Source organism: Scardinius erythrophthalmus (genome assembly GCF_964197995.2).
Source record: "Scardinius erythrophthalmus genome assembly, chromosome: 10".
Lineage (NCBI taxonomy): Eukaryota > Metazoa > Chordata > Actinopteri > Cypriniformes > Leuciscidae > Scardinius > Scardinius erythrophthalmus.
The window spans coordinates 17,903,621-17,927,891 of record NC_138230.1 but is presented as its reverse complement, the minus strand read 5'-3'; the positions used below and the strand labels follow the sequence as shown (position 1 = coordinate 17,927,891).

Below are 24,271 nucleotides of genomic sequence, written 5' to 3'. Positions count from 1 at the left end.
TCAGATGTAAAGTTATTCGCTGTCAAAGTGACGCCAAAATGAATGGGAGTCAATTTTTTATTTTTTTTTCTATTTACTTTGGGGATTAGGTTGTGAAATATTAAGCTTATGTCAATGTATCACTTGCTTGTTTTTTTTTGAATGCACATGCGTCGCGTCTCAGCGCGTTGTTGTCTTTGGAGCTCCATCGATTGATTTATAATTCTTCATTTCTCTTTAAACTCACTTACAACGAACATTTTCTACTTTTCCTCACCTCATAGTTATAACGCGGATTGTTGAGCAGACGCGTCTCAAGCCTAGTGATCCAACGCTGGATACTCTTATAGGTTACGTCCGTGGATCACGGCTGAACGCGTCTTCTCCGCACTCATTTACAAACAAACATTTTTTCGCCTATCGTGCGTCTACTCTACACCCGTACCACTGAAAAGACGGATTATATCCAAGACTTAAGCCATAAATTAGTATTAATATTGATAGCACCACTGTTAGCGTCGTTGCTAACTTAACTTACTGTCCATCTGTTAAAATGGCGAATATATCAAATGTAAGTAGTCTACCTTTTGGTGCAGGTGAGGACACATTTGAGCTGCACGCGGTGCAGTCTGAGCGGGAAGCTGTTGAGAAACAGATCCACGACCTTTTAGTAAGAAAAGCCGAGCTGATAGACCGGCGGTTAGCTCTTGAAACATCACGTGCCGAGGCACACAAATCAGAGATTAACGTTACTAACCCGCTGACTCCGACCTCGTCTACTCCGTGCGTTCCTCAACATCGGTCCCGAACGTCGAGGTCGCGATCAGCCATGGTCTCGTTCACTCCGGCTCCAACATGCCATCACGAAGCCTGGATTTTTCCGCAGCGGAAGACGCGAGCCAGGTCTAGACCAAGAAAACTCTCTCCGCGAAACAGAACGCGATGCTGTGATCATCGGCGATTCCATCGTTCGACACGTACACGTTACGTTAAATAAAAGTAAGGTGCATAGTCACTGCTTTCCTGGTGCTCGTGTTTCTGAAATCGCTGCTCACGTTCCCGAGATTCTGAACGAGCGCGTCGGAACCGTGGTCCTGCACGCGGGAGGGGCCGACATCAGACTGCGCCAGACGGAGGTTCTGAAGAAAGACTTCAGGAATCTGATCGATACGGTACGCAGCACATCGCCTGATATAACGATTATTGTGTCAGGACCGCTTCCCACGTACCGACTAGGTCATGAAAAGTTTAGTAGATTATTTGCGCTTAATGAATGGTTAATGTCATGGTGCAATGAGCAGAAACTTCTCTTTGTAAATAATTGGAATCTGTTTTGGGAGCGTCTTAGGCTTTACCGTGCTGATGGCTTACACCCAAGCAGATTCGGATCGGATCTTCTGTCAGATAACATCTCCAAAATGTTAAATACCTTTTGACTAGTAACCAAAAGTCCAAATCATAGTCTCTGCTGCACCAATTTAACTGATATAAATAGTGTAGAACATTGCATAGAAACTGTGTCTATTCCTCGTTTAGTGAGATCAAATCATAAATCTACTGCAGGATCTAGAAAAAATCTAATTGTTATTAAGCCAGAAAATGTTGCTATTGGTAATCAAAAACAATTTTTAAAGCTAGGTCTTCTAAACATTAGATCACTCACACCTAAGGCAGTTATTGTAAATGAAATAGTCACAGATAATAGCTTCGATGTACTTTGCCTTACTGAAACCTGGCTTAAACCAAATGATTATTTCGGTTTAAATGAGTCTACTCCAGCAGGATACTCCTATAAGCACGAGCCCCGTCTGAATGGTCGTGGCGGCGGTGTTGCAACAATCTATAGAGATTTTCTCAATGTTACTCAGAAAACGGGTTATAAGTTTATTTCATTTGAAGTACTTGTACTAAATGTTACGCTCTTAGATGTTCGAAAAACATCCCTATTATCTCTAGCCTTGGCTACCGTATATAGACCGCCTGGGCCTTACGCTGATTTCCTAAAAGAGTTTGCAGATTTTCTCTCAGACCTATTAGTTAACTTCGATAAAGCATTAATTGTTGGAGACTTTAATATCCATGTAGATAATCAAAATGATGCGTTAGGGGCTGCGTTTACTGATTTATTAAACTCCTTTGGGGTCAAGCAAAACATTACCGGACCGACTCATCGATTTAATCATACACTCGATTTAATTATATCACATGGAACCGATCCAACCGATATAGATATCATTCCACAAAGTGACGATGTCACTGACCATTACATGGTAACTTGCATATTACGTACTCCTGTAATATATCATGCTGCGCCGCGTTATCGATTAGGCAGAACAATCCTTCCATCCACCATAGATAATTTTTCAAACAGCTTATCGGATCTGTCTCAGCTGCTCAGTGAACCCAAACAAACAGATGAACTTGAGGAATTAACTAGCACTATGAGCACCATTCTCTCTGGATCATTGGATATTGTTGCGCCCATTAGATTAAAAAAGGTCAGAGAGAAAAGTAAAGCACCATGGTACAACAATACTACGCGTGTTCTAAAGAGAGAAACCCGTAATTTAGAGCGTAAATGGAAACAAACCAACTTAGAGGTCTTTAGAATCGCATGGAAAGACAGTATGTCACGTTATAAAAAGGCCCTAAAAGCGGCCAGGGCTGAGCATCTACGCAAACTAATAGAAAACAACCATAACGATCCTAAGTTCTTATTTAACACCGTGGCGAGACTAACAAATAAACAGATGTCTCCTGAACAAAATATTCCATTACAGTTTAGTAGTAATGATTTCATGAAGTTCTTCACTGAGAAAATAGAAAACATCAGAACCACAGTTGTAAACGTTCAATCCTCAATCGCGCCTTATAATTCAGCCTCAATTATCACCCCGCAAGAACAATTACAGTGCTTTACAACTATAGAACAAAAAGAGTTAAATAAACTTTTTACTTCATCTAAAACAACAACATGTTTACTAGATCCTATACCAACTAAACTATTGAAAGAAGTGTTACCTGTAGTGGAAGCCTCTCCTCAATATTATTAACTCGTCTTTATCTTTAGGTTATGTTCCAAAAACATTTAAACTGGCAGTTATAAAACCTCTCATTAAGAAACCACAATTAGATCCGAATAATCTAGTAAATTATAGACCCATTTCAAATCTACCTTTTATGTCTAAAATACTAGAAAAAGTTGTGTCCGCTCAACTGGGCTCTTTCTTACAAGAAAATGACACCTATGAAAAGTTTCAGTCTGGGTTCAGGCCGCATCATAGCACTGAAACTGCGCTCGTTAAAATCACAAATGATTTACTTTTAGCTTCTGACCAAGGCTGTATCTCAATATTAGTTTTACTTGATCTTAGTGCTGCGTTCGATACTATAGATCATACAATACTCTTAGATCGACTACAAAATTATACTGGTGTTCAAGGACAAGCATTAAGCTGGTTTAGATCGTATTTATCTGACCGCTACCATTTTGTTTATTTAAATGGAGAAAAATCTATCATAACTCCAGTAAACTATGGAGTGCCGCAGGGATCTGTGTTAGGCCCTCTATTATTCTCAATATATATGCTGCCACTTGGAAATATTATAAGGAAACATGGAATTAGTTTCCATTGTTATGCTGATGACACTCAAATCTATATTTCATCACGGCCAGATGAAAACGCTAAATTATCCAAATTGACAGAGTGTGTTAAAGATATAAAAGATTAGATGACGCATAATTTTCTTTTATTAAATCCAGACAAGACAGAGGTACTACTTATCGGTTCAAAAAAACATCCCACAAAACCTCTCACAATACAACTTTAACATAGTAGGGTGTCCTGTTACTTCATCCTCTACAGTAAAAGACCTGGGTGTTATATTAGACTGCAACCTGTCTTTTGAAAATCATATTTCATATGTTACAAGAACAGCCTTTTTCCACCTTAGAAACATTGCTAAGCTACGTAATATGCTATCTGTTTCTGATGCAGAAAAGTTAGTTCATGCATTCATGACCTCGAGACTAGATTACTGTAATGCGTTATTAGCCGGTTGTCCTGCATCCTCAATAAACAAGCTACAGTTAGTCCAAAATGCCGCCGCTAGAGTTCTTACTAGATCAAGAAAATATGATCATATAACACCGATTTTATCATCTCTACATTGGTTACCTATAAAGTCCCGTATTAATTACAAGGTATTGCTACTGACTTATAAAGCCCTAAACGGCTTAGCTCCAGTCTATTTAACGGATCTTCTATCGCCCAATAATCCATCGCGCTCTTTAAGGTCACTAAATTCGAGGCTTTTGGTCATACCTAGGATATCTAGGTCCACCAAAGGAGGGAGAGCATTTTCACATTTAGCACCAAAACTCTGGAATAGTCTTCCGGATACTGTTCGTTGCTCAGACTCGCTCTCCCAGTTTAAACTAGATTAAAGACGCATCTCTTCAGCCAGGCATTCATATAATACTTTTAATCCTACAGTTAAATCCGACCTCTAGTTCATAAACGCCAGAGGAGAACTGGCCCCCGACTGAGCCCGGGTTCTCCCAAGGTTTTTTTTTCTCCATTAGGTCACCTGATGGGAGTTTTTCGGTTCCTTGCCACTGTTGCCTTTGGCTTGCTCAGTTGGGGATATTTGGGGATATTTAATTGAATTAATCAATCAACGATACTATTGATCAGCATTACCAAACGTAGACGTTCCACTAGAAACAAACATTGATGTATTGTTCTAATTTATTACTGTGAAGCTGCTTTGATACAACCTGTGTTGTGAAAAGCGCTATATAAATAAACTTGACTTGACTTGACTTGACTTGTTTTGTTAAAAATTCAATAAATATAATGTTAAAAAAAAAAACTTAAGATTGAGCCACTGGAGTCACTTGGACTATATTAACAATGTCTTTAATACATTTTCTGGGCCAGAAAGTTATAGTGTCCATAAGCCTGTGGAGGAGTGAGACAGCACTCAGATTTCATCAAAAATATCTTAATTTGTGTTCCGAAGATGAACGAAAGTCTTACGGGGTTGGAACAACATGAGGGTGAGTAATTACTGACAGAATTTTCATTTTTGGGTGAACTAACCCTTTAAATGGTTTAGCTCCCCAGCACTTGAGCAAGCTCTTAACGCATTACAGTCCTTCACATCTATTGCAATCTCAAAATTCTGGCCAGTTGATAATAATACCTAGAATATCCAAATCGACTGCTGGCGGTAGATCCTTTTCCTATTTAGCACCAAAACTTTGGAACAGTCTTCCTAACATTGTCCGGGAAGCAGACACACTCTGTCAGTTTAAATCTAAAAACACATCTCTTTGACCTAGCATACACATAACACATTATAAACTTCTATAAATCAATGTGAGGCTGCATAGATTAGGTCAGCCGGACAGAGATGGGCACAAATACATCAAAAAGTATTTAATTACAAATTACAAATACTTACTTGTCAAATGTATTTAAATAAAAAACTAAATACTGCTGTGAAAAAAGTATTTAATTAAAATGCTCTCTGTTTATCCCAAAGTTTCAGGCTGTATCCAGGTCTGATGAAGGACCTGCGCCTGGACACGACGACAACGTAGTCCTGAAGTGTCAACTAGTCTCTCCCCTGTGAAGGCCTCCTTCCCTTCCCTTTACCTCTGTACCAATAAAACATTGTCAAAATAATTCCGGTTCACATGGCTACGCGGAAGCGATAAAAAATTCTGTATTATACATTTTTGAGGCCAGACAAGTAATTTGTTGAGGTCAATTTGTAAAGAAAGACTACACACCTGGGCACATATATATTCAAACACGTATACTTATAGACTAAACACGTAATACGCACGCTGTCAGAGTTCTCACAGGTTCATGTTTATTTAAGTTTGTGCAGAGATAACCTTTCTTTTCTTTTTTTCAAGGCTTGCACCATGGAACCTATTTCAAGGTTTGCGTTCTCGAGCCACCAGGCACTGTTGTTGTGCAGATGCGTGGCCGGAGTGCATTAAGGGTTTTCTGTTAGATTGGTGTCGTGTTAGCGGCCCCTAAGTTAATGACTAATGATCTTTGCAACGGAAGTGAATCAATCAATCAAAACAAACTTTAGCTGGACAATAACTCTATTCTTGAGCTGCTGCAAAGCCAAAACAATCTCTTTTACTTTAATTTCCTATTATCACTGTAAAGCTGCTTTGTAACAATCTATATTGTTAAAAGTGCCATATAAATGAAGGTGACCTGACTTGACTTGACTTGACTTAATATTAATTGGCAACATGTAGGCCTACTTACGATAGGGTTCGATTTAGAGTTTGGCTTAGAGTTAGTTGCATGATTTACTGTTATTACTAATAATAAGTACATGTAACATGTAACAAGGACACTGTAAAATAAAGTGTTACCGTGAGCCACTGAATCATTAATTCAATTGATTAATTAAAAAATGCTGAATCATCCAGGAACTAAACCACTAATGTTCGGTGTTGTAAAGTTATTCTGTGTCTTTGTTTGGAACAATTTTTGTTGATGGAGCAACAACAAAGTAACTGGCAATACTGTATCTAAAATGTAGGCTATAAGTTACTCAATATATAAACTTCTTGGTTGTTGAACTGTTGTAGAAAATCACACACATAGTCCTACATATACAGTACTTGTCTAAAGTAAAGGCTGGTTGTCTGGAAAAAAAAGCAGTTACTTGCTCGCAAAAATGTCTGACTCACTATTTGCAATTATTGCTCTTGTTTCTTCTCCCATTCACTGTGTCTGACTGGTTTAACATGTTACATAAAAGCCTTTATGTTAAAGAAAAGCGTCCAAAGATAAGAACGTCAAACTAATTTCGCTCCACTCAAACACCAATTGTCTCTTTTCTCTTTTTTCCACCTCTCCCTCTCTTTCTCCTTATCTTTTTCTCAGGGCGGTTTTACAATGTCTTATTAATCTATAAAAACATGGAACTTCACTTTTTTTGTAATGTTCTTTTGTTTTTACAAAAGTCTGTTTCTGTTCGCTCTTCATAATTGTTATTTGACTCTGTCCATTCCTACGCTTGAGTCATGGACGTTGGCAAAGACAGATTACTAATTGAACAAATGGGGCCCCCATGAAAGGGCCCTTGTGGCCAGACACCTGAAAAAAAGCTACTGCAAATGTAAAATAAATGTATTGTAGACGTACTGACACTGTCTGAATGTATGCCTGTGACTACTGGTGCAATGTGAAATGAAGGCAGAAATGAGAAATGTCCTTATAGCACCAACAGCAGATTTTTGAGCATCTCAATGCTAGTGTGGTACATTTGTTTCTTTTGCAAATGTTCACAAATAAGGTGTTTATTCTTGTAACTGCCACTTTATATCTCACAATTTTGACTACACATATCTGTGGTGTCATTTCTTGTTATTTGGAAATAGAAAGCGCTTCTCACAAGTGTAAACCTCTATGCATTATATCATATTCCATCCAAGTTAATTGTGTTTTATTACCAAAATATTACTGCACACTTTGAAAACATAACAGCATAGTCTAATGATAACACTAACGCGGTTAGGTTCAGATGAAAAATAATTTTACACCAACAAAAGGTTATTTTTTGTCAAATGGGTTTTTTATTCAAACAACAAATGACCTTGAAATAATTACAGGTTCCAGGATTAATTTTCTTATATGCAAAAAAACAACAACAACAAATAAATAAATAAATAATAAAAACAAATAAAACTATAACCAACACCCCATCCCCCCGCCTGTTACAGTTTTTCTCGATTGCTTAAACACATTTCTTGAAACTATGCCTCGTATTCTCAAAACTATAAACACAAATCCATAACGTCTCACCCAATTCCCCAAACATCCTATTTTCAGGTCAAAATGAAGCTCTACACTCAAAACCATTCACTTTCACAAAAACTTTTTTTTTACTTTTTTTTTTTACTCTCTCCTCTAAATTTTTTTTTTATATTTACTTGCAGTAAGATGTGTGTGACCACCATATGACAGTAAAAGAGCACACACAAACCTTATTCTAATATGGAATTGTATTGGAATGGTAAAGAGTGTTGGTCGTGACAGGAGGGCCTCCACTCATGGAGACAATATGATGGACACGTCTAAGAATGTTCCACATATGGTTGAAATACCATCATTTGCCTAGAAAGATAACATTCTGGGAGTCAAGACTATAAAGGAGAAAGGATGCCCTCCCTTCACTGTCACACTCTGTAGCCGCTCTGTGTGACTGTACGACTGCTGGCCTTTTCTTGCAAGAAAATAAACCTCATCAAAGACTATTGGAAATGTTTGTCTCTTATTCAGTGATAGAATTTTGTTTGCCACCACTCCTCCCTGAAGGCTCTCGAGGCGACGGTGAAGCGACTCAAATTTGGCCTTACTCGTAGCCGAGCCTCCCTTATAGTCATACCATTGATAAAGACATGGGCAACTAGAGTGGCTTGAATTTCATCTGAGACTGCTTGTCTTCTTGTCCTTGCCCTTCCTCCTCCTCATTCTTATCCCTCTTCCTTCATGTCTTTCTGGATCCATTGTTCCAAAACGCAATAAACTGATTTGGGCCCTTTTATCTATCTATTGAAGGTTTGATTGATGTGTGTTAAATTTTGACTCTTAGTGTTTCCACCTGGGTAACTGTGTGCTAACTGAGCTGAAGCTGTGCTGACTTGAGTGAACAATTTTGAATGCTAGTGCTTTATACATGACAACATGGTCTAAGCAATGAGAAATGAAGGGATTTGTGTGTAGAGTTTTGCAGTGACAGTTCAACAAATCTGACTCATGTGTCAAAACAGGGAATCGTGTTTATAGTTTAGTGAAATGGGTGTGCTTTTTGATAAATGGCGTTATGGTTTTGAAATTTTAGTTCAAAAGCCTGGTTATAGTGTTTAAGCAATCGAGAAAAACTGTAATACATAATCCCGTGACATTAATACACAGCACTTAAGACAGCCTACAATACATTGCATTAAGGAGTAACATTCCTATTGAGGTAGCAGATGAAAGGGTCCCAAATCTTGTGGAATTGTCCAATGTTGCCTTTCCAAAGGTATCTAGTTCATTCCAGGTGTAGAGTAGACGTCAGTTCCTCAAGCCATAATTTAGCAACAAAAGGTTCTTTAATAAAACAAACTCAGGTAATTCAATAGCTGGAAGGGAACGTAACAGCATGTGCGACCGAGGACCCTGGTGAAGCTGCAGGGAAGGCAGGGCCAGAAGGAGCTGAAGGGTTTGAAAGCCAAAGTGCAGCGGAAGGCTCAAAAGTACGCAGGCAGGGTGATGTCCGACCAAGGTGGAGCCGGTGGGACGAGGAAGCATTGCGATGCACGGGGACGATGGTCCCGGGTGGAGCCGAGGGAGGGACGAGCCAAGGCGGAGTTGGGAGAAGTTGCTCTTGCAGGATGTTTTAATACCATTCTCATGGCATTGTTTTTGGGCAGAATTATGAGAGAGCCTACTCCCTTGGATGAAAAGAACCCCACAACATTCACTGTTGGCACGACACAGGACTCATGGTAGCATTCGCCTTTTTCTTCTCCAGACAATCGATTTGCCAGATGTCCCAAACAGCTTCTTCAGAGAAAATAATTTTACACCAGTCTTCTGCTGTCCAATCCTTGTACTTCCTACAGAATTTTAGTCTGTCCTTGATGTTGTTCTTGAAGAGAAATGCCTTTTTTGCTGCCCTGCTTGACACTAGGCCGTTGTCCAAAAGTCTTCACCTCGCTCACTATGGCCCTCATTTATCAATCTTGCGTAGAAACGGGCGTATATATTGGCGTAAGATTATGCTTACACTCTTCTCATCGCCTGATTTATGAAGCTGTGCGTACCTTTGAAATTCTGGTGTACGCAATACCTGCCCTTGATAAATGCCGCGGCTGAAATCGATCGTCATTAGAATAACAAGCCCCTATATATTCAAGTCTCCGCTCCCCCCACGCCCTCATTTTACGCCATGGACACACGGAAGACGGCAAAGAAGAGAAACTTCTTTGAGAAAGAGAAAGCAAAACCAGGGAAGTGGAAAGAAACAAAATTGATTTCTAGATTTTTATTATTAATGACGCTTATTGTTATTTAGAAGAAGAATGTCGTTATTATTATTATTTGTATTATTATTATTATTATTATTATTATTTTAAATAAGATGGCATTTTTATTATTTTGTCAGTCTGAATTATTTTTTTGGTCATTGAAAGCCTTTCATTACTAAACCCAGTCCGTGCACACCTGCCGGGCCTAACCCTGGCCTAACCATCATTTCAAAGAATAGTACAACGGCGAGCGTGTCGAGTATAAACGCCTCGTCCGTTTGGGGAGGTGCGCGCGCAGTCTGCGGAGACTCGCGCTGCGGAGCCAGGCGAAAGTAAACAAGGCTTGAAACGTCAGGTAAAGCGCACAGGCTCGCAACTTAAGGAATACATATGCCTACAATTCAAATGCTTTGGTAAATTCACACAAATTAAACATTGAAGTCCATGTTGCACAAAAATACACACTGAAGTTTATAATTACTATGTTGTTGTTTTTTTTTACAGTGGGTCATAATATATTATATCTTTTAGTTTGTCAGTGCGTTTTGTGGTGTTAGGAATTGTTTTTCTGCGCATTCCCGCATTCAAAACGTGCGTACACCACATCCTGAGCTGGCGTAGGATTTGAGCGTGCCGTACGCCAATGTCCATATTGATAAATCTCAAAGTCACCGTGGTTTTGGGTGTACGCCAGGTGTACGCTGGAAATTTGGTGTACGCACCTTTGATAAATGAGGGCCTATGTGTGCAGATGCACTCGAAACCACTTGCTGCCAATACTGAGCAAGCTCTGCACTGGTGGTGACATGATGCCATAGCGGACTCTTCAGGAGGAGACAGTCCTGGTGATTGCTGGACACTCTGGGACGTCTTGAAGCTTTTCTCACTATTGTTGAACTTCTCTCCTTAAAGTTCTTGATGATCCGGTAAATGGTTCTTTTAGGTGCAATATTCTTTGCAATATTCTGTGCGGCCATTTTAATGCAAAGCAATGATGGCTACACGTCTTTCTTTGGAGGTAGCGATCGCTAACACAAGACCATAATGATTAGAAAGACATCCATCTCCTTTTATAGCAATCAGTCTGCTCTTATAATCCAATCAGAATAATAGACTAGTTTATCTGACTAGTTCTTGTTCACACTTTCCCATGTGCTGATGATAGGATTCGTGAAATGATGTTAGCTGGTCGTATTTTTGTGCCAGGCCCAGGGCAAAAATAAAATAAAAACAGTGTTCTTTTCTCTCTTTTTTTGCCAATGAAGCTTTTTGCAATTATTTAAAATGCATTCGAAGATTCGATCACTCTGCACAATAATCTAGAAACAATGTGAATCAAGCCAATCACTTATGGCCAAAGCAGTTAATGAAAGTAAACAATTTATGAAAAAAATCAAACAATTTTTAAATTATAAATCATAATTTAAAATAAGAAAATAAGAGTTTTTCTCTCTTTTTGTCATAAACTGCCTAAAATATTACAGGTTGTTCAATGCTTATGCTAACTTTTACAACTATGTAAAAAAATAGCTCACAATTGTGTCAAGAAGAGGCCTCCAATGAAGCTGTTGTCCCAGGTCTCGCAGGACCATTATCCGTCCTTGGCGGTTGGTCTTCAAAGGATGGTCTCATCATCAGAGTGCCATCATGTGTCTGAGTGTATTTGAGAGAGTCTGGATTCAGTAGGCAGGCAAATTGAAGTGTTTGGATGCAAAAACGACAGAAATCATCTTTTATTACTGTCAAGCAAACTTTTATCGATTTTGCTCAGCTGCGTGATTCCACGCTGGGTTTCGTCTCCCCCTTCATGGGCTCGGCGTGAATAAATAGCGTCACCAATCCCACAGTCTTCATCTCTGCTCCCTCACTCTTCCTCCTCCTTCTTTTTCAATCCTTCAAAGCACCACTGAGCAGAATAAAGGATTGGAGAGGAGCAAGAGCACCTCAAGTCACGGCCACAATGCAGTCCCAGCGTTGATTTTCAAGCCTTTTAACAAAGAAATTGAAAAAAGCAATTGTCTTGACGCACTTTTAGGTCTCACTGCTTTGATTCCAGGTAATTGATGTTGTTCTTTTCAACATCACACAATATAGACTCTGACAATTGTGTGGCAATCTGTCAGGCTTATGGGAGACTGAGAAGAGAAACTCTTAAGGCGACACTTTACAAGGCTTCAACGAAATTCAATGTAATATAAATAGACTAATAATAAAGTCTGAACAGAATCAAGAAGTGCCTTGTGATTCATAGTTCGCTGGACAGATCCTGACTTAGTATAGCAAGTTTGCAGTTTGAGTAAAACTAATAAAGTATTAATAAAGTAATAAAAACTCGACTTCTTGAAATATATCATTGATTGACAGCTGCTTTGTGTGACGAATATGAGCTATAACCTAGCGCGGGTGAATATTTTTCAGGTCTATTTTCTACTCTTTTCTGTTCTTCCCCAAAGTCTGTCAATCACGACACCATGGTGACTCCTATAGAAGTACATCAGTTGCTCTAAAGACCTCAGAAAGGTTTCCATGGCAAGGAGATTAGACTTGCGAGGAGGTATGTATTTCGAAGCTTTCCTTCTTTCCTTGCATTTTTATCATGGTCTCCTCTGACGGGGAATTTGTAAAGTGAATACATTGCGTCTAGTCTTTAGATTAAGGTCATCAGGAAGATGTAATTTATACAGCGTAGACTGATTAGATGAAATAAGATTATTGAAGGCAAAATGACACCAAAGGATCTGTGAAGTTAGGCATCAGGGTTGATATCAACACACACACACACACACACACACATACACAATCATCAAACACTCACACTAAATCGATATGTCACCTTTCAGATCAGACATCATCCCTTCCGCTAGCTTACTCCAGTGTTCTCTTTGGACACAGGTGTGTGTTTGTAGATTGTTTGCGTTCCCTTGGACACCTGCAAGCTTGGGTCAAAAAAAGATACAAAGTGTGTCATAAACAAATGAAGCCACATCAATAATCTGAATCACAGCAGTTCGTGATCTCTGCTCTGACAGACCAAGGTAATTCAAAAAACATGGCACGATAGCAAATTGCTGTCTTAATCACTACTGCGATTACTTACTCATTTCAGCTCAGAATTAAAATTAAAGGGGTGGTTTACTGCCTTTTTTCTTTGCTTGATTGTGTTTATGGGCTGCAATATAACATGTCTTCGTGTTTCGTTTGTTAAAAAACGCCTTATTTTTCATAAATTTCACCTTTATTGTAAGCCGCGTCCTCCTCTGTCATTTGAACGACCGGTTGACTTCCTGAGTCTATGAAAACACCCCCTCAGAAACAGGCAATGGGCTCAGATTGGTTAGTTCGGCCGGCGTGCTGTAATTGGCTAAACTGCGTCCGGAATCTTCACGCCCATTACCTTTACGGGCGACAGTTGCATGTGCTCCGATCCCGGTCAAATGTAATGGTGTCAATATTGCCTCATCAGTTTGAGCCAGAATCAGACCCAGAGAGCGGTGATGAAGAGAGTCAAGCAGAACCTCCGCAAACACGGCTCTTACTAAACGTTTCTGAATGGTAATTTTTTTTAATTATTATTTTCTCAAAGAATCCCCATACGCTGTTACTTGAAAATGCTACTGCTGTTTGTTAGCTTTTGAGATACGCTTTCCCCCTGGTTAAACATTTAATATAACTGAATACATGACTGAGTAATACCGTTTTTTAAAGATATTGTTTTATTGATAGAATGAACAACCGTTTAACTATTCACAAAACTTACCGGTAGTTTACTCAGTTTGTCGTTTTCTTTAGGTGTACATGTGATAACAGCAGCTGAAGTTTGCTGTTGCGATAATTTTTTGAAGTTTGTATACGTTTCTTATACACACAAAATAACATCGAACTAACTAGCTACTATAACCAAACAGCTTTGGCATTGGTTTGCGTTCTTGATCAAATAAAAAAATTACGTCATAAAGTAAACATGGGAAATACGTTTACAAAATTTGTACATATAAGTTACAAATTCGGGTCCAAAATGTTTGTACGCATCTACAGCCAGCGCTGGGATTTTTTTACATCCTTGATAAAAGTAAAACATTACGTCTTAAATTATACAGGCAAATACATTTAAAATGATTAAATCTTACTTGCAGGTTGTGGCCTCTGGTTTTAAAGCTGTAACTGCTTCATGTTGGAGTAATAGTTTCTTGTTGAATCCGACATTGAACTCGTGTAGATTCTGGAAGCTGTCTTCCGTAAAATGCGCAGCACAGAGAGCTAAACTACGATTGTAATTGTCAGGAACATAATCAAACTTAAATTTGAACCATTGTTGACGAACTACAGCGTCTGTAGGAAGCCTGAACACAGAAGACCTGACGGCTACAGCTCTCCACTATAACTCCTCCTCTTCGACAGCAGAACATGTTCCGGAGGGAGGGTTGATGTAAATGTATGGGTTAGTTACGTATAAAACCCGGGAAGTATCTCGTTGTAGTCCCATTCGAGTCGTTTTTGTAGGCATTCAACTTCCTGATTTTTAAAAGACAATATCTCTGCTTATGTTGAACTTTCAGCGCAGCAACTTTGCAGATACTGTTCATGCACCAACAGCAACATTACACAGTATTTAAAATGAAAAAAGTGAAATAGCAATCAACCACCCCTTTAATGCACTGTATCACAGCAAGGAAGAGAATTAATCTGATTTCAATGTGAATCACTTTAGTGGAGCACATCTGCTGAATCTAATCAGATTAATTAAACATTTACACCAGCTCCTTTATATGTAATCCTGTCCCGATTTTCTTCTATGTCGTCATTCTAAGCCTCAGTTGGATGGTAATTTTATATTTTGTTAATAAACTGCTGCTTCTCATTTTTCATGCGATGCATTTTTAATGAGTTCAAAGAGCCTTTTTGATTTCCTCTTTCATTCTTTTTTTTTTAAATCAAAGAAGTATATGGAAAGAAGCAGGACAAAGCAAGCGTTTCATTATTGTGGACTTATCACATTATTACAACACTGCATGTACTGTATGTGTGTTTGTGTGTGTGTGTGCATGGGCATATTTAATTAAGCAATTTCCCCTCCAACAACAAGTCACTTGTTTTGAGCGCATATGATTGGAAAATCGATATTTTAACTGCAATGCATTTTCTAATTTTATGCATGCAGCAAAGAGGCCACAGGGCCTGGTTTATAGCACTCTAAATGACAAAATCAGTTTTAAGCAAATATGGTATATCAAGTATCAAGAAACCCTCAAGGGATTTAAGTATAGCTGAATTTTATAATATGTTCTCTTTCATCAATTCAAATACAAATAGACTTCAAAAAACATTATTCATTCAAACTAAAAATCTCCAATGACAAATTGTTCTAAATGCACCAGATTCGGGTTGTTGGAACCCTGCTTTTAAGGTTCCGTAATGAAAAAGAGTTAGTTGCAGGAAATTAAACCTTAAACCTCAAAACAAAGATAAATGTAAGTATATATTTAAGGGTTCTAAATCAAAATCTAGATCATATAATTAAAGAAACGCATTCATTAGGAATATACAGTATACTAATTGTTGGGGATATTACACCTCAAAACTCAAAATTCTACATAATCACTCGTTTCATTCCAGTTGAATATAACATTCTTTCTTCCATAGAACACAAATGGGTATGTTTTGAAAAATGTTCCCAACTGCTCTTTTTTCACACAATTGAATTGGAGAGTGGCAATGGTCTGTCAAGCTTCTGAAAGGACCCGATCCATTATAAAAGCATTAGAAGAAGTACACCTTCTGATACCTTTGTGTGTGAAAAAGATTCAGATTTAAGTGGTTATTCGTTAAAAGACTCGGTCCTCATTTACTATCATTATGGAATAGAGCTGCTTGGACATTCTGCTTCCATAAGGTTTGATCCATGAGGAGGAAGAAAGTTATATTGTTTGGAAAGACATGAAGGTGAGTAAATGAGGATTTTATTCTTTGGGGATAACTATCTGTATAGAGTGAATGTACAACATGGCAAAGAACACCGGCCAACCAGTGAACTTAGACCCACTTCATGCTGTGTTTTCTCCCGCTCTCAGTGTCTTTAACTGATTTCTGTGCAACTAAAGATTTGAAGCTGAGGGATTTGAAGGAGGGGGACAAAAGAGAGGGAACGAATTAAAGATATCATTGACGAGGTATGAGAGGCGAAGGGTGCATAATATAATACGATCTAAATGAGGCTTAATATAAATAGAGGACCAGGCAAAGAGCGGCAGTACAAAAGAGACTTCTAAATAAATCAGCGAGGTATTTTCAGAGTGTTGGTGGCAATGAAAAATCCACCAATGAGCCGCGAGTTTTATTTCAAGTGTGGTAATGAGAAGAGTCTGTGTTTGGTCTCATCGCCGGTTTTTCATCACCGACGTCACCAAAGGCAAGTCTCACAGGTCACACACACTCGCATTTGCACATTTCATGAGACATACAGATGTTCTCGAGAGCAATTGAGTGGAGACGCATATCAGAACAGAGGAAGAGAGTAGGAACGTATAAAAGAGGAAGTCGTAACGAATCCAATCTAATGGAATCTTGAGAAGCTTAGGATGAGTCATAAAACATTCACAAATACAAATACAGAGTAGCACATTCAAACATATTCTAAACACACACACACACACACACACAGAACTAGTCATGCAAAGCACATACAGCAAACCATTCTAGTGGAACTGTACCAATGATTAGGGGTGAAATTGTTTCTTCTTTCTTTCTGCTCCTTAAACAGAAAACGACTGAATGCAAACTACAGAGCCTGCAGAATTCACAGAGCACGCAGCCCTCTGTGTCTCATAGATAGAGAATAAACACTCTTTTAATTACATACTTTAATTGCTATTATTGTTCTGAACATTACCAAGTAGAGAAGAGGAATTTAAAGCCAATTCATTGAAAACAAAGACACATCTCTCTCACACGGTCACGTCAATGCTGGTGAAGCAAAGCAGAGTCATGTGTGTCACTACTGACTTCTGCTGGTCAAAAGCAGATACTATATCAGGAATTTAACCAATTTAAACATGAATATTTTTCCACACTGCAGGAACATTTAAGAGAAACTAAAAAAGGCAAAAAGTTACAGGACTAAAATATACATTAATATACATTTTGACCTTGATCTGGTCAGATACTTTAATTATATATATATATATATATATATATATATATATATATATATATATATATACATATATATATATATATATATATATATATATATATATATATACATATATATATATATATATATATATATATATATACACACTCACCTAAAGGATTATTAGGAACACCTGTTCAATTTCTCATTAATGCAATTATCTAATCAACCAATCACATGGCAGTTGCTTCAATGCATTTAGGGGTGTGGTCCTGGTCAAGACAATCTCCTGAACTCCAAACTGAATGTCAGAATGGGAAAGAAAGGTGATTTAAGCAATTTTGAGCGTGGCATGGTTGTTGGTGCCAGACGGGCCGGTCTGAGTATTTCACAATCTGCTCAGTTACTGGGATTTTCACGCACAACCATTTCTAGGGTTTACAAAGAATGGTGTGAAAAGGGAAAAACATCCAGTATGCGGCAGTCCTGTGGGCGAAAATGCCTTGTTGATGCTAGAGGTCAGAGGAGAATGGGCCGACTGATTCAAGCTGATAGAAGAGCAACTTTGACTGAAATAACCAGAGGCGGATGGGCTACAACAGCAGAAGACCCCACCGGGTACCACTCATCTCCACTACAAATAGGAAAAAGAGGCGACAATTTGCACAAGCTCACCAAAATTGGACAGTGAAGACTGGAAAAATGTTGCCTGGTCTGATGAGTCTCGATTTCTGTTGAGACATTCAGATGGTAGATTCAGAATTTGGCGTAAACAGAATGAGAACATGGATCCATCATGCCTTGTTACCACTGTGCAGGCTGGTGGTGGTGTAATGGTGTGGGGGATTTTTTTTGGCACACTTTAGGCCCCTTAGTGCCAATTGGGCATCGTTTAAATGCCACGGCCTACCTGAGCATTGTTCCTGACCATGTCCATCCCTTTATGACCACCATGTACCCATCCTCTGATGGCTACTTCCAGCAGGATAATGCACCATGTCACAAAGCTTGAATCATTTCAAATTGGTTTCTTGAACATGACAATGAGTTCACTGTACTAAAATGGCCCCCACAGTCACCAGATCTCAACCCAATAGAGCATCTTTGGGATGTGGTGGAACGGGAGCTTCGTGCCCTGGATGTGCATCCCACAAATCTCCATCAACTGCAAGATGCTATCCTATCAATATGGGCCAACATTTCTAACATGTATAGGGCTTTCAGCACCTTGTTGAATCAATGCCACGTAGAATTAAGGCAGTTCTGAAGGCGAAAGGGGGTCAAACACAGTATTAGTATGGTGTTCCTAATAATCCTTTAGGTGAGTGTATATATATAGCCACACATATACTTACAACAAAATAAGGGTAATGTTGACTCTAAAGGTGTGTGCTAACCTAATGTTTGTAATGCCACCAAATCATTGATCAGGTGACATGTATTGTGTGTGATGTTCACATGCATTGCCTATGCCACTGGGATCCAGTCTCAGGTAGCCTTCTGCCAGAGAGCTGAACCCAGTCAGGCCTCCCATAGCCGCATAAGGAACAGCTCTGCCCACCGGACGTCCCCGTGTCATGCGCTCTTCCCTGGTTTCAACCACCGTCACATGAGCATATCCAGGCTGGCCACATCCGCAGGTGAATGGACTTCGATAACCAGTACACTGAGTGCCTGCATATATGAACAGGTAACTTTAAGACAAATGGAGACTCATTTTATGTTTTATTGAATGCTTATGCGATACATGATAAATTATGTTAGCTTTCATTTAATAACATATGGGATGCAATGGTGCAAAACTCACATTTCTTGCACAGGTGCCCTGAAACTTCAGCGTGCTCACTGGTTGTGTGTTTGCATCGGCAGCGTACTTGGTTAGAGCCGTTGATATGAACGTATTCATAGGACACACAGAGACAACCTTTGACCCTACAGGGCAGGAGTATAGGCCTTTCCTTTGGCAACTCCTCAAAGTCTGTGCAGTGTTGTTTATACCTGAGAATGAAATAGAAACATAGAATAATCTGTTTTTGTATGTGTGTGTGTACATCAAGTATGTGTATGACTAGTGATCCATACCTGTGTGTACAGAAGCAAGGTGTCTCTGGTCCAATCAGTTTGCAGTCTATCTGTCCTGGGATGCCAAAACTTACGTAAAGGCGGTTTCGTAATCTTCTTGGCACCACTGTGTCTTTGTATTTCTTGTACTCATCCTCTGAAAACATCGTCCCTCTATCATCTTCCCCAACAATCCTTTGTAAAGCATGGCATTTAATGATAGAGAATTACAAGATCACCGTTTCAAACTGACAAGCTTATTACTTGAAAGGGATGTGCAAATCACCAGAACATGAAACAAACGAACAAGAAATCAAAAGATCAAAATAAAGTTTTTCGGGGTTTTTTTTTAACAGACTTTAGTTATCAGCTCACCGATTTCCTCAAGCAAACCCACCTTCTGTATTCTAAATAGGCCTCCACTGCATTGGTTGCATTTTTGTCGATTTGTATATTTTCCATTCCACGGTGATTATGAGTCTATTTTGTTGTTTTGTCTGTTGATATATAAATTACTGTCTCGCGCTGCAACACTGACAACGGACAACTTGTCTGGAACGAAGACTTTTCTTTGCGTCTGTGACGTGTTTCTAGGCAACGACGAAACAACACTGATCAGTTTGTCTTACATAGTCTAAAAACCAGGTCTAAACCAGGTAAAAGAAAGAAGAAAAAATATACGAATATAAAAATCTTATCAGTAATGTCCAATATAGCCTAATATAGCCATTTTATTGCATCTCGACGATATTTGTACAAATTGACTACATTTCCCAAGCTCCCTATGACTTTTACGTAAGTGCGTGACGAGAAGTCTCATACGCGATCGGTTCCTTCAAACAGTTCTTTTCAAGAAAACGATTCAGTGATTCTTTTACGTTATGACGTAGTTGCGTACTTGCGTTATCGCATGGTCCTCGTGTGGCATAGTTTCTATAGCCTATTAAAAATCATTCCAATAAATACTGTATGTAGGCACATAGGCCACAACTGCCTATGCTGCTTTTTTCCCAGTTTATTAATTAAGGTGTTTGTTGTAATGTCATGCTCATAAAAACATGAGGTCATTTACAGCATAAATAGTATTTGCGTTAACAGAAAATAATACAAGAAATGTAAATCTTCTGGCTGAAAAAAAATTATCCGGTTTTAATAACATGCAGTTTTGATCAAATCATGTTATACGATCAAGTCGTACAAAATAAAAAAAATAAAAATCCAGAACGTTTAATTCGTACATGTCTGCTCTAACTTTTCTGTCCATTATTAGTCAGAATAGTAACACACGCACATTAATTTGCAAATGACTCGAGAACCGCTCGAAATATTTTTGTTCGTTTCGTGTATCAAGCGTTCAGTCCAATGTGAAAGAATCAGACGATATTGTGAAACGACTCATTTCGATAGATTCATTTAGACAGATTCGACTCATAAGAACAGTTCATTCACAACCCGGACATCGCTAGTGCGTAACATGACGTCGCATCCAATAGGTCGTGTTGTCACCGCAGGGAAATACTCAACATTTTGCTATGTTTGCTCCTAGTTTCTCCACATCAAGCTGCTCCGAATGATTATCTGGCATTTATTTTAAGGCGTTTTAGCTGTAAAAGAATTCGCTTCTTACTTCATACAGAGACGCTTACTCTGAAGTTATGCTGCAGTTTGAATAATGTTTGAATATTACTGATTTTTGCAAGGCTGCCAGCCATGCAAACGTGCTAATAAGATGATGTCAACAATTTGGAGTCAGCGAATCTGTCACCTTGACTAAAGTATTAAGGTAATTTCTATATGAGCTATATATGTTATTGTATTGGTTTCCTCAGGCTGTCCCAGCTGTCTAATGTCTTTCCCAGCCGCCCTAGTCTTAAAGCGATAATAGAGTGTGTGTAATAGCAATACATTCGATAGCTTAACAGTCTGCAGACCGAGTGAAAATGACCCATCGAGCACGTGTCGACGATTGATACGAGTCCAGCCAGAATCCTGAACTGTTTTTGATCTGCATGCTGCTTACCTAATATAAGTGATCCTATTTTTCTGTTAATGCTAACCTTTCCTAAAGACTATATAATAACAGCTGTATGATAGCATCAACAGCTAAACTGTTAATAAATAACTTTCTAGCATTGTTTAACTATTAATCATGATCTGTTCAGCAAGGCATGAAAGGTCGACCTCAGCTCTTTAACCCAGTTTTTTCCCCATCTTAAATTGCATGTGACTATGCTTTGACCGCTCTGCAAACGAACACAATAGCTTGACAGGGTGGAGCACACTATGTAAACCCCCTGTACTTTGATCACTCTTTGTTTAAGTCACAAGCTTGAATATGTCTTCTTGACTAATATAATCAATGTGCAAAAACACTACATTTTTATTTTGCCAATATTGTGCTGCTGATTTTGTGGTGTAGAGAGTTAGAAGTGGTCTTATTTCTCCCTCCCGCGTTATTCATTTATTTAAAGCATCGTCTCAGCGAGTGATTGATTTGTGATTGGTGGAGAATAGTACTGTGGCCATAGTGAAAGAGAGCGATGACAAGGTTCCCATTCACTTAGGATGGAAATGTAATTTATTCATGCACACTGAAATCTGAGGCTCTGCAAAATAAGTGCACGTTCATAAAATCTGATATTATTATTATAAGGGCAAGTACTATTACATATGATTAATCCACATATTTGCTTGTTTTTGTGTGTGGTGTTTTACAGATATTCATTGCACCTAAACCCCATTGATAAATAGGGATTTATCCCCCCCCCCTTATCCCCCCCCCCCCCCACACACACACACACACACACTCACACATTCAAAATCTTCCACCCTGTTCATTTCCTAGGCAAAAAAAAGGATAAACAAATGTATGCGATCAGTGACCTTATTACCCAATCTTGTCCCCAGCCCTGAACTTGACAGTCCCTTTTAAACCTATCCCCACCCCATCCCCTTAACTGGGGTCCCATCAGACCTGCAGCATTGCCATGCTGGGCTGTCTTCTGCGTAGGAGCATGTCTCATAAACTTAGTATGTTACTGGTGCTCTTTGGCCTGGCCTGGTGTTTGCTGCTGTTTCACTACACCGTCACACAACCACGCCGGGAGAGCAGCGCAGAGCTCCGCCAACAGATCCTTGAGCTCAGCCATCGCTACGTCAAAGTCCTCAGCGAGGAGAACCAGAACCCTTCAGGACCCCATGGCACCTCCATGGCAGGATATGGTAAGCATTTACTATTATTCATTTTTTTAACCACCCTCATGTCGTTCCAAACCTGTATGCTGTTTTATAGTGTTAAAAAGCTATGCAAATGTGCCATAAAACAGTCCATACGACATACATGTTTGTGATGAAAAGACCTAAATTGATGCCTGTACTCTGTGGCAAATGTTGTTGGTTCCCTTATGTCTTTCAACCAAACAAAATTTCACAGTTTTAACTTGTTACTTGAGTGACACTTTACAATAAAATGTAATTAATTTTCATTTGTTAATGCAATAACTATCATGAACTAAAACAAATAAAATAAATAAACTTTATTATGGCATTTATTAATCCAAGTTAATGTATTTTTTTCATGTTATTATATATATACTAAAAATGTTAAATATGCATATTTAAAAATTCAATTAAAAATGAACTTATTAAAAGCTGTAAAAACAATGCTTGTTCATTGTTAGTTCATGATATCTAATGCATTGTCTAATATTTACAAGTTAACCATATTGGCTTCTTTTATGGTTTACACTTTACAATACTTTACAATAAGGTTTTATTTGTCAACTTTAGTTAATGTGTTAACTAATGTGTTGTGAACTAACAATAAGCTTCTTTTTTTTACATTTATTAATCTTTGTTAATGTTAGTTAATAAAAATACAATTAGGTCACAGTGCATTAACTAATATTAACAAATGCAGCTTTTGATTTAACTTTTTTTTTAATTAGCAATAACTTGGATTAAAAAAATGCTGTAGAAGTATTGTGTTAGTTCACGTTAACTTATGTAATCTAATGTTAACAAATTAAAACCTTATTGTAAACTGTTAACATGTAATTCTGTAATCCTTTTACGTTGTCTTTTTTCTTTTGCATGTGAAGCTTATGTGAAAGCGTACTTAGCATTCTGGATGGGTGTGTCTGAAAGAACTTTAGAAATAACACAATACTAATACTTTCATTATCTCTTTTTGCTGAAGCTGATTTGAAGAGGACAATTGCTGTGCTGTTAGAAGATATTCTCAATCGTTTGGTGAAGCTGGAGGGGAAAGTGGATGCTGCAGTGAACGCTTCCGTGCACAACATCTCCCGTCCTGCTGCTGGAGCCGGCACTCTCCTTGCTGCCAAAGTTGCTGTTTCCAGGTCCACCAAACCAAATATGCCTGCCCACCGGCCAGACAGGCGTAGTGACCCTCTGCAGTTCCTGCCACAATCTCATGAAAGGCCACAAAAGCCGCACTCTTTAAAATAGAAAACTGTGGCCATGGACATCGTATGTGTCACTACAGCAAAGCCTGTACAGAGATTAAAAAATATATATAAATATATATATATATTTTTAGACTAAAGCAGCTTTTAGACATTTTTTTTAGTTGTGCACATGAATTTCAGCTTAATTGTTTTGTCTTTATTCATGGATCAGAAATATATTTTATAACTTATTTGCAATATGAAATATAAGACCTGAGAGTGATAGGATGATTCTTTTTTATTTATATATATATATACAGAAAACTGATTTTTGATATACAGATGAGTGTTTCATAATGTATCTGCAAAAGACTACATGTACAGCATCATCTCCACAGCTAGCTACTGGTGGCGCCTTTGAATCGTTAGGATTACATGCGTTTCTACGCATTAGCTATTGAACTGTGGATCCAAAGAATATTCTCTGAATAGTTGATTGATGTCTCTATTGCAGGCTGATTCGGGTGGGGATTTACCTCAAAACTGAGTGTAGCATTAAGCTTTCAGAAGGAACTGTACACCAGGCTCTACAACTCAATCCATGCAATAAAAGATGTACCAGACTTCATTTGTGTC

At 38.5% G+C, this 24,271-nt stretch overlaps 2 protein-coding genes across 3 annotated transcripts; one reads left to right on the top strand and one right to left on the bottom strand.

Moving 5' to 3' along the window:
- Nucleotides 1-18,585: 18,585 nt before the first annotated feature.
- Nucleotides 18,586-19,688, bottom strand: fam221a (family with sequence similarity 221 member A; the record flags this gene model as incomplete). Its single annotated transcript, XM_081376530.1, has 4 exons — nt 18,586-18,839; nt 18,973-19,163; nt 19,248-19,421; nt 19,624-19,688. 4 exons carry the CDS (start codon nt 19,686-19,688, stop codon nt 18,586-18,588), a joined length of 684 nt encoding a protein of 227 aa, XP_081232656.1.
- A 996-nt stretch (nt 19,689-20,684) lies between these two features.
- ccdc126 (coiled-coil domain containing 126) lies at nt 20,685-24,261 on the top strand. 2 transcript variants are annotated; one of them, XM_081377323.1, is made up of 4 exons: nt 20,685-21,009; nt 21,944-22,448; nt 23,425-23,717; nt 24,150-24,261. In XM_081377323.1, exons 2-3 carry the CDS (start codon nt 22,214-22,216, stop codon nt 23,694-23,696), a joined length of 507 nt encoding a protein of 168 aa, XP_081233449.1. In that variant the 5' UTR covers nt 20,685-21,009; nt 21,944-22,213; the 3' UTR covers nt 23,697-23,717; nt 24,150-24,261. The 2 variants fall into 2 exon arrangements, with proteins under 2 accessions (XP_081233449.1, XP_081233448.1); XM_081377322.1 differs by having other exon boundaries at nt 23,425-24,257.
- The last annotated feature ends 10 nt before the right edge of the window (nt 24,262-24,271 follow it).